Source organism: Eptatretus burgeri, chromosome 1, assembly GCF_056783735.1.
Source record: "Eptatretus burgeri isolate ZD-2024b chromosome 1, Ebu_testis_v1, whole genome shotgun sequence".
Classification (NCBI taxonomy): Eukaryota; Metazoa; Chordata; class Myxini; order Myxiniformes; family Myxinidae; genus Eptatretus; species Eptatretus burgeri.
The window spans coordinates 70,154,460-70,165,961 of record NC_140961.1 but is presented as its reverse complement, the minus strand read 5'-3'; the positions used below and the strand labels follow the sequence as shown (position 1 = coordinate 70,165,961).

The 11,502-nt window shown below is 46.2% G+C and overlaps 1 protein-coding gene across 11 annotated transcripts in view; it reads right to left on the bottom strand.

Annotated features, from left to right (window-relative positions):
- Nucleotides 1-11,502, bottom strand: part of LOC147034693 (monocarboxylate transporter 4-like) — a 119,378-nt gene that overhangs the window by 1,875 nt on the left and 106,001 nt on the right. For 9 of the 11 annotated variants that reach the window (XM_085887263.1, XM_085887335.1, XM_085887298.1 and 6 more), the window contains one exon: nucleotides 8,399-9,202. In XM_085887263.1, coding sequence (XP_085743389.1) covers nucleotides 8,399-9,202 — 804 coding nt within the window. Of the gene's footprint in view, nucleotides 1-3,163; nucleotides 7,324-8,398; nucleotides 9,203-11,502 lie in introns of those variants that run through there. The other 2 variants (XR_015059810.1, XR_015059808.1) reach the window with 2 other exon arrangements.

The window sequence follows — 11,502 nt, the reverse complement described above, 5'->3', positions numbered from 1 at the left end:
GGCCAAAATTATTCATACCCTTACCAAATTTGGAGTATTTTGAATCATGTTATTTGAGGAATGAGTTTCTTCTGGCTTAAGTTACATAAGAATGTGGCAAACAGCTGAAAGAATCACTGCAAGAGACATTTCAAGAAATACGTTGTTTCGGGTGTATGTTATTGATAGATTTACAAAAAAATGTCATGTCCAGAATTATTCATTCCCTTGCTTAGATCAGTTCAGTCACATTCAGTAATCAATGGAAAAGCCTCTGTTTGTGTTTACAGCCTCCAAACGGTTTTTATACTTTCTCACAAGGTTTTTTCATGTCTCTACAGGGATTTTGGCCACTCCTCCTTCGCGAAGGTCTCCAGGTCTTCGAGGTTGGAAGGCTTCCTTGCCATCACTCCGGTCTTGAGCTCCCTCCACAGATTCTCCATTGGGTTGAGGTCCGGACTTTAGCTTGGCCACTCTAGAACGTCTCCACCATTATCCCGGAACCATTTCTTGACTGACTTGGTGGTGTGTTTTGGATGATTGTCCTGCTGATACGTCCAATGCTCCCCAAGGTGAAGTTTCTCTGCGGACTGTTTGATGTTTTCCTCAAGGATCTTGATGTACTGCTACATTTTCATGATGCCATTTGACGAGATTGCCGGGCCCACTGGCTGAAAAACATCCCCAAAGCATTATGCTCCCGCCTCCATGCTTGATGGTCGGGACTGTGTTATTAGGGTTGTATGCTTCAGCTTTCTTACACCAAACAAAAGCAACATCTCTGTGCCCTTAAAGCTCCATTTTCGTCTCATCCGACCACAGAACTGAGGACTAAAAGCTTGGATCTTTGTTCAGGTGAGCTTTTGCAAAGGCTAGACGAGCCTTTCTGTACCTGGGATGGAGGAGTGGGAGTCTTTCTTGGTCGGCGTCCATGGAGACCCTCCCTTGTGCAACGTCCGCTGGAGTGTCTGCCTTGATATCTCCCAGACTCAACAAGGTTGTTCAGGAGATCAAGAGCCTTAATAGTGATCTGTGGATTGTTGTTGGCCTCTTGCCATACTTTTCTTGCCAGACGAGGCGACACCTTTGGCTTCCGACCACGTCCTTCAATGATTTTTACAGTGTGGAACTCCTTGTACTTCCTAATTATGCTTTGTATGGTGGCAACTGGCACTCGGAACTGCTTCAAAATTGCTTTGTAGTCTTTCCCCTCCTTGTGAGCATTCACAATGCACAACCACAGGCCCTCACTGACTTCTTTCTTCTTCACCATGCTGACAATGACCTGAGAATGATTGCATCAGCTCCCCTTAATTTATCGTCGAAAAGCAGAGTGTTCTATAACATTCCTCACTGTACATTCAATAGACCACATTTGCAATGCATTCAGATTGTATGCACACATCTTGGAATAATTGCATAATATTATAAAGAATCTGAGGAATATCAAAAGCCTGTGCATTATCACAAACATTGGCCTCAATTCTGAGACTTGGTATGGGGTATGAATAATTTTGGACAGGCATAAAAACAGAAATCTTAACATTTCTATTGTTATGCTATAATGTTGAGCCAAAATATATGTGGATTTGTATATGCAAACTAAATGTCCTTGGGTGAAGTGAAAGCTCCACCACTCCAGCTTGTAGGTATGAGATAAATGCAAAACTCAGATTTTTCATAGGGTATGAATAATTTTGGACTTAAGTATTGTGACGTCCACGGGACTTGAACAGTCCCGCCAACGTAGAATGAGCCGAAACGATGGAGGCGGTTTATTTTTTTATAACCCAAAGATGGCGGTTTTAATCGCTCTCCAGCAAACGGGACGAGGAAGGTGGCACGAGTCGCTTTTCACTGAGTTAATAATGTTTATTTCTCTAACCAGAAATAATAATAAGACTCGGCAAGAGGAGGGATCTGGGGCGATTCGACGGGATGGTGGTGTGGGTTCGGGCATGGGGAAAACACAAACAATTCCAATGGATATACAAATCTCAAACCCTCGAAGGCGCCAGACACACACACACACACACACACACACACACACACACACACACACACACACACACACACACACACACACACACACACACACACACACACACACACACACACACACAACGTAGCTGGTGGTCAGGCTTGCCCGTGGTGTCAACGCAACTGTCACTGGATTGGCGCCGGACGAGCGGCGTTGCGCTCATCAGGGGCAGGAGACACGGTGGTGCCGAGGTTCCGTCAACCCTTCCGCGCAGAGCCGCGGTTTCCTGCCTGTGAGCTCCAACCAGCCACCGTGGTGCTGTTCTTGGTGGTGTCGACCTCCTGGTGTAGGCCTAAGACCGCTCACAGCCGCCAGGGAGCCAGTTCTCGCGCCAAGATGCGAGCAGGAGAGGGAGGCAGGTCCGCCCACTGTTCGGTCCCGTACTCCGAGCCAGCAGAACTCCAGAGCCAACCGAGGTGAGGCACGAGGCACAGCAAATCGAGGAACGAACCAGCACAACGAAAGCGTGCGCTCCGAGCCCAACAGCCTCGACCAGACGCTTTCTTTTTATGACTCTTCCTCCTCTTCTTTTCCCAAACAGAACCTTTTATGCTCGAGTCCTCGTCACTTCTAATCGAGCCCTTTTATTGGCCCTCTGCGGTCGCCTTCCGCCAATCGTGATCACGGGGCAGAGCCATCCACAGCACTGTCCTGCTACGTCACGGCAAGCCTACAAGGAATACAAAAAGGGTTTACGCATACACACTTACCCTAACCCATCTCCCTATCTAATTACGTGACAATTATCATTTCCCCCTTAAAGATATGGACATTTACTAGACAACTTATCACCACTGAATCGCTACTTATTACATCGAGATCCTGGTACAACTCTAACAGCATGGCATACCTAATTAAACATCCTAATTACCCTTTGAATGCATACCTCCCCCCACCCCCCCAGACATAACACTGCCCCCTCCTCTGGTACTGCAGCTCCTGCAAGGTATATCACAGGCGCTACCGTACCAGCCTTAACACTTACTGACTCACACCAATTTAACCTAACGAAATAAAGTAGGAGAGGCAATGGGCAGCGAGCCGCAGCTAACTTACCTATCCTGCTTAACGTACTACCCCCTTATGGCCTTATCCTCGCCTAAACAATCATTCATTTTTTTATTATTATTATTATTTAATCACATGAGAGCACTGAGCGAAGTTGCACTCCATCCTCTGGATCATTGCTCCTGTCCAACACTCTTCCAGTGATCTGGGGAGGTGAAACAAAAGGTTCCACAAAAACACAACACTTATACTTTGCATTCCTACTCTAAGCCTTAACGACACTATTCACGGGATATTTACACTTGACCGCGTCCCCCAGTGGATGCTAATAGAGCCAGCGTTACCTGGGGAGCCAATTTTCAAATTTGCTTGACCCCAAAATTATGCGGACATCATGCCCTTGCTGCACATATCAAGTTGTACGGGATCGAGTGGGACTCACACATCTTCACAACACTCACACCATGGTCATCATCACATTTCTAGGTCATGGTCCCGATTTTAATGATGCAGGCTGAATCCCATCATGGCCGTGGGGTGGGTTACCACAAGATGATGGGGGCATCTCAGGTGCAACCATGCCCTTTGATTCCCACCCCCTGGTAGCCATCAGCTCTCACCCCATACAACACACTGGAAAGGGTCTCACGAGCTCCTCTGGCCTTCCTGGGTCGCCAAGGTCCTACCCGCCTTGGTCACCCAACCAGACCCTCTCCCAGTTGCCTCCAGACACTGTCACCATCAGCCACCAGGGGTGAATCTCCTTGAAGGGGGTCGCAATTCCCACTCGCCGTGAGCCTCAGCAATCCCTGCGGATAAGCACATCGTCCCAACCCACAAAACCCACATGACTCCCCCCACCCCATCGGCCTTACATGTGACACCTGCATTTCTAACACTTCACCGACCATGACCTTCCCTGTTACCACACCATGTCCAATAAAAAAAATCAATGTGTGCACCATACATTTCACTTCTTAACTTGAAACAACTCACACAGCACTTCTCACCCGATCCACGCACCAGCCATTGGACAGCCACTTGTGCCCGCTTTGTTACCAATTACCCACTGTCCCTATTGTCACTCTAAAACCCAGCAGAACTTACAAACCCATGGCAATTTTCCCACAATTCACTATTTTCACCAAAGGAGAGCACTTCGCCACAATCTCACCAGCCGAGCATGGCCCTATATGCTAAGCCCGATCTAGTCTCCCCGACCCCCGACAGTGATCTCCGGACTCGACCTCGGTAAGGGCACCTCGAATAGACCTGGCGGTTCAGCAGGAGGATTTATCCTCTGAAGCATTTGGGTCATGCCAATTTCTCCCAGCCCCCCTCCCTGATCCCGAATCTCCGCCTGTCGATTCGTCACCGATGGCCTCTCGGGCACCCGACCCAGCCGACTCCATAAGGCCAGCCTGGCTGCGCACTCGGCCGCTCGGTGAACGGTGGGTGGATCCTGTAACTCCACCAGGGCTCAGACCTCAGGGTCCGGAAGAGCAGCTAGAAATTTCTCTAGTGCCAGTCTGTCCCACGCCTCCACTGTTAGGTCCCAATACGCGATCCTAACTGATTGGTAAATGTCCTGTGCCAGCTCCTGCACTGTCTCACCCAGCTTTAATCTGCGGTGCTGGAGCTGGGCCCGCACCAGATCACAGTTTGCTGCGAACCCAAACCAACGGCTCAACGCCTCGCAAATGTGGGAGCTGGTCAACATCCCCTCCGCGATCAAGTTTAACACATCAGCGGCTGGTCCCCGCAACGTTGCCACCAAATTCCTTGTACGCTCCCGCTCATTCCACCCATTTAGTCGGCAAATGCACTCAAATTGCGTCAGAAAAGCTTCAAGGCTCCCTGACCTGTCAAAATTTACCAGGGGGATCACTTTTCCGGTGACCGGCTTCCCAGTTTCTCCCTTGTCCGAATCCAGCCCAGGGATCAAACACCCTTGTGGCTGCGTATCCAATTTCGGAGCCCCCTGTGGCCAAAGATGTTTTGTGGTGAGGGTCTCATGGGTCAATTTTGCCTCCTGTTCCAAACGTCGAGTGGACCGATTCACCTCTTCCCGCAGGAACTTCTGGGCCCGCACAACCTCCTCCAAGGCTCCGTCGCGAGTTTGTAGCTGCTCCTCAACCAACCCGGACACTCTTCTTACAAAACACGGCTCTACTAAGCCTTTACACAAGTCTCCCTCTTGGCTCATAATTTTATCTTGTTCATCCAAACGAGCCTCCAATCCTTTTACCTCCTCCGCCAAATTCATCCCTTGCTTCCTCAGCTCTCCCCACTCTTCTACTTGCAGCTGCATACGAGCATCCACACAGGCACGATGACGTTCCAGACCTTCATCCACTGTATCAACCTGAATGTTCGTTGCATCAATTTTATCTACCAATTTTTTCCGTATATTTTCCCCCTCCAATGTAATTTCTACCTTTGTTTCCTCCAATCTATCCTCGAATTTACTTTGTATTTCCCACAATTTAACATCCACACACTTCTGCATCTCAGCTTTCATTTTCTCCATCTTTTCCCCCAATTCATCCCTCATTAAATCAATCTGTGCACCCAACTGTTCCCCCATTACCCCCAATTGATTTGCCATTTCTGCCCCATGTGCCGTCATTTTTGCCCCCTGTGCTGTAATTGCACTCATTAAACTTTCCAACATTGTCTGGATCGACATCGCGCCGGTTTCCGGCGCTGCCGGCTCCATTACGGGCAATGAAGCACGGTCCACGCTCGGAATGGGGGGGGGGGGTTCCAATCCTACCCCCGTCTCTCCCTTCTTCCCCCGACACGTGGCCTTCCTCCTCCAACATCTGCACATCCGCCATGGTGCAGAAGTCCCGTTTGCCGCCAATTAAATTTAATTTGAAAAATCCCGCCAAAATTTTCCCGCGCTTGCGCGCTTTTCTGTCGTAATTTTATATTCCAATTCGTGGCGACATTTTAATCCTGGTATATTCTCCCGATACCAAATATAATTTAGAGGGGTTCGAACATCCAACACCCTGACACCAATGTGACGTCCACGGGACTTGAACAGTCCCGCCAACATAGAATGAGCCAAAACGATGGAGGCGGTTTATTTTTTTATAACCCAAAGATGGCGGTTTTAATCGCTCTCCAGCAAACGGGACAAGGAAGGTGGCACGAGTTACTTTTCACTGAGTTAATAATGTTTATTTCTCTAACCAGAAATAATAATAAGACTCGGCAAGAGGAGGGATCCAGGGCGATTCGACGGGATGGTGGTGTGGGTTCGGGCGTGGGGAAAACACAAACAATTCCAATGGATATACAAATCTCAAACCCTCGAAGGCGCCAGGTACACACACACACACACACACACACACACACACACACACACACACACACACACACACACACACACACACACACACACACACACACACACACACACACACACACACACACACACACACCGTAGCTGGTGGTCAGGCTTGCCCGTGGTGTCGATGCAACAGTCACTGGATTGGCGCCGGACGAGCGGCGTTGCGCTCGTCAGGAGCTGGAGACATGGTGGTGCCGAGGTTCCGTCATCCCTTCCATGCAGAGCCGCGGTTTCCTGCCTGTGAGCTCCAACCAGCCACCGTGGTGCTGTTCCTGGTGGTGTCGACCTCCTGGTGTAGGCCCAAGACCGCTCACAGCCGCCAGGGAGCCAGTTCTGGCGCCAAGATGCGAGCAGGAGAGGGAGGCAGGTCCGCCCGCCGTTCGGTCCCGTACTCCGAGCCAGCAGAACTCCAGAGCCAACCGAGGTGAGGCACGAGGCACAGCAAATCGAGGAACGAACCAGTGCAACGAGAGCGCGCGTTCCGAGCCCAACAGCCTCGACCAGACGCTTTATTTTTATGACTCTTCCTCCTCTTCTTTTCCCAAACAGAACCTTTTATACTCGAGTCCTCGTCACTTCCAATCGAGCCCTTTTATTGGCCCTCTGCGGTCGCCTTCCGCCAATCGTGATCAAGGGGCGGAGCCATCCGCAGCACTGTCCTGTTACGTCAAGGCAAGCCTACAGGGAATACTAAAAGGGTTTACGCATACACACTTACCCTAACCCGTCTCCCTATCTAATTACGTGACAATTATTATTTCCCCCTTAAAGAAATGGACATTTACTAGACAACTTATCACCACTGAATCGCTACTTATTACATCGAGATCCTGGTACAACTCGAACAGCATGGCATACCTAATTAAACATCCTAATTACCCTTTGAATGCATACCCCCCCCCTCAGACGTAACAGTGTACATATATATATATATATATATATATATATATATATGTATGTCCTTAATCTGGAACAGGAGCCAATTCTCATGTGGAATGCCATTCTCCAGGCTCAGATTTGAGTGCTCCAGTGCAATATTCAGCCATTGCTGTCATCGTGGGGACATCTGGTATTGCTATAGTTTTCCCATTGGATCCAATGAGGAAGTAACATTCTCCACACATAGCATTATGGGATGATCTCAAAATGAAATGGGCATCATTATTCAGCATTTGTCCCCATCAGAAGTTTGCTTCTCATCTGTCCCATGATGTCACCTGAATAAATTGCATAAACAATGAGATTGGCACTGGATTGAGAAAATACGTCCACCAGGCTGAACAGTTTACATTTTCTATCCCACCGATAGGATGGATCTGGATCCAGACCTGAACCGAAATCGAATTGGCTTTTTCTTGTCACCTTACCAACATCTCCACCAAGTTTCATCCAAATCTGTCCATAACTTTTTTAAAATATTGTGCTACATATCAGTTTTGGCCACATTTCTCACTGTTGAAGAATCACTGAAATTCTAGAATCCGGATCTTCACCAAAATGCAACAATTCGTCCTTGTTGCACACCCATCCTGTCCACCAAATTTCATCCAAATCTGTCCACAACTTTTTGAGATATCCTGCTCACAGCCAAACAACCTAACATAACATAACCTGCAACTTCCCAGATGGTGGGTAACAAACTAGTTGGTGCCACGAGAAGCCTGGCACATAATCACAGACCATTGTCACTGCAAGAATTTCTGCATGCAGTGCCCCCAGAGACCAAATTAGGCTGGACTAAATGTTTTTACTGCATTCATAGATTTGCTGTACGTATCCAATCCATCATGGTCCCAGATGGATTGAATATTCAGAAGTTTAAAAGTGCCCTACTAACTTTTGTACGTATGTGCGCACACACACGCACGTACACCTCAGCTCAGCTCTCAAAACTTCAAACTTACTTCAGTCACCTTTCCATTTGAACACTGCATTTTAAGTGTACAGCATAACATCGAAAAAATAGCAATAAAAGTTTGTGATGGTCAGTGATGCAAGGCCATACCAACCTGCTGCTGGTGGTCCAACCAGAACTGTCACCGATTCAAAGAGAAGATCAAGGCCGACAGCACTGGAAAACATCTCTCTATTCACAATAGACATGAGAACCTCAAACTGTAGTGCACTCACCACACCATATACAAAACCAAAGAAAAAGCAGTAACAAACAAAATCATTGTAGTTTGATATGAAAAAGGATGTGATGTCTGTTAAGCCATTGCAGAGCAAAGCAAAACTGAACAAGTAGGTCGTGTAGGGATTGACTCTGGGATGGCTGGAAACAGTACCAGTCAAGAGACGTGCAAAAATGTCAACAATGCCTAAAACTGAAAGAAGGAATGCTGCCTTTGGACTAGATATACCAATGTCCTTGGCGTAATTAACAATGAAAAGTGGTGGCACATAAAAACCCAACACCATTATTGTAACAGCAACCAAATAAATTACAGAACTCCTATTTTTTAAAACAGTGAAGTCAAAAAGAGGTCTTTTCATTCTGGATGCTTTCAAGCTGTCATGTACTGCAACACAATTAGCATCCGTGTTTCTCAAAACAAATTCCTGATTATTAGGTTGCTTGAGAGGTCTCATAACAGCTCCACACAAACAGCAGTGGAGAAGTAAGCCACCGATTATAAGAAAACCACCACGCCAACCATAATTGTTTACCAAGTATTCTCCAAGTGGTGAGAATATTACAAGAAAAGCAGGACTACCGGATGCAGATAGTCCATTGGCGAATGGCCGACGTTTGTCGAAGTAATGACTAATCATGACGAGTGATGGTTGGAAGTTTAGGGCCAAGCCCATTCCTACAAAAACACCAGAAAAATGCAGACTTTAACTAAAAGCACAATTAACAAACATGGAGTTCATAGAACACGATATCCCCACACAGTGTTCAAATATATACTAACTGTACTTCAATATGAATAAAAATAGATTCTAAAAATCGTTTAAAAAAATATATATATATATATATATATATATATATATATATATATATATATATATATATATATATATATATATATATATATATATATATATATATCCAGAACTTTAGCACTATGAAGCTGTCATACACTACCCCATAGAGATGTCTAAGTACTGCAAAACTGGAGGCTCTTGGGGAAGTATTATGAGGGTGATTTGTGTTGTTCAGTTTTCAAATACATAATTCAACTTCAATAAAGGTTTAAAGGCGTAAAAATAAATTAATTCCGGGGTTTACAGCTATTTTACCCAGTATCTAGTACCTCACCCTCACTAACATTACATTCGTTCTCCATGGCTTTTTTTGTGTCCTTTATGAAATCCTTAAAAACAGTAAGTTTCCTGTTTAGAATGATTTTCAATTTTGTTTGACTGCCAGGCAAGCAGACAGAGTAATAATATTATCTCACGCCTCTCTGCGCATGTCCGATCGGGACATATTTCAAAAACAAATCTTCCACCAGCCACACATGGAGCAGCTGTACGTACGCAAAAGCGCATCTTCCACGATCCGCACGCATGACCTGCTTCTGCATTTTGCAGCCCTGTGCTTCACGTTTGCAGTTTTTCATGGGAGCAAAAAAAATATCTTCCACCAGCCACGCTATAAGCGAGCTGCACAGCATGTCCCACCATTCACACTATAAAACAAACTGCGCCGCATGTCCCACCATTCATGCGATAAAGACGCTCCACTGTATCACCTGCTGCATAAAATGTTAGCATCCACGAGTTCCACAATTAAATCTACATTAGCACCCAAGAGTTACACAAATAAATCTATTTACCAGCTTCTGAAGACATCATCACCCATGAGTTACACAATTAAAAAGCTTCACCACATCTACCACCTGCTGAATCATTGATCAAACATGGCTCCCAAGCACAATACCAGTGCTGGAGCTGCATCGACTGCCAGGAGGCAGAAGAAAGTGATGCACCTGAGTGATAACGTGGATCTGCTGGACCGGCAGTCGAAAGGACAGAGTTTGGCTTCTGTGGGCAGACTATGAAATAAATGAATCCACCATTCGTTACAAACAGAACAAGAAGGCGATCTGAGAAAGTGTTGCGGCGAGTGCCAGAAAAGATGGAGAAGGCCGTCAGTGTATGCATTGATGGCAATGTGCAGAAGAACATGCCTTTAAGTGGACCTCATTCATGCAAAGGCGATGCGCATGTACACTCATCTGGCTGATGCGGGTGGTGCTAACATGAGTGATGCAGTTATGAGCATCCCAAGTCTATTCCAAGCAAGCAGAGGATAGTATTAACACTTCAAGAAACGCTACAGTCTCCACAATGTCAAACTGACAGGCGAACATGCCTGCGTGGAATAGGAGGTGGCCAAAAGGTCGCCTGTTCAACTCGTGCAGCTTATCCAGGAGAAGGGGTACATGCCATAGTAGGTGTTCAACACTGACAAGACTGGCATGTTTTGGAAAAAGATGCCAATACAAATGTTCACGAGGGGGATGGATGACGTGATGCTCCCACATAAGGAGATGCATCAAAACCTGTGGCAATCTGTCAGGCAGCTCTCAATCACAGAGTTCTTCTGCCCTGGTCCATCCACCTCAGGAGTACCAATACCCTTGACCTGCCTATCCTGCATCCCCTTCGGTGAGTGACTCATCAGGATCCTCACCTCCTTCAGGACCCTCACCGACATGCCTTTCCGTGCATAACTCATTACCCTCACCTACGTGGTCTTCACATGACTCCATTGAGTTCACTGGATTTTAAATCATCATCATAATCATCATCATCATCGTCACCATCTGAAAAGTTGTGTGTTTGTACAAATAAAAATTTGAAATGGTACCTGTTGTTTTTTTTTAATGGTGTGGTTGGTTAATCACTTTTAATTAACTGTTAATCACATTCCTTCAATAAGCAATGGAAACAATACCTGGTGTTGTCTTTTTAAAAAAAATGTATAAGCATTTTTAAATGAAACTGAAATAGTGTGCATTCGTGGTGGAAAAGATTTTTAAAACTTTAAAAAGTTTCCCTGATGAACCAGGAACCGCTGGGAACCTATCCCTCTTTTTTTTCCATTGAAGCAATGCCATGCTATTGGCAGATTCACTATTCGCGTCATTTTCCAGGAACA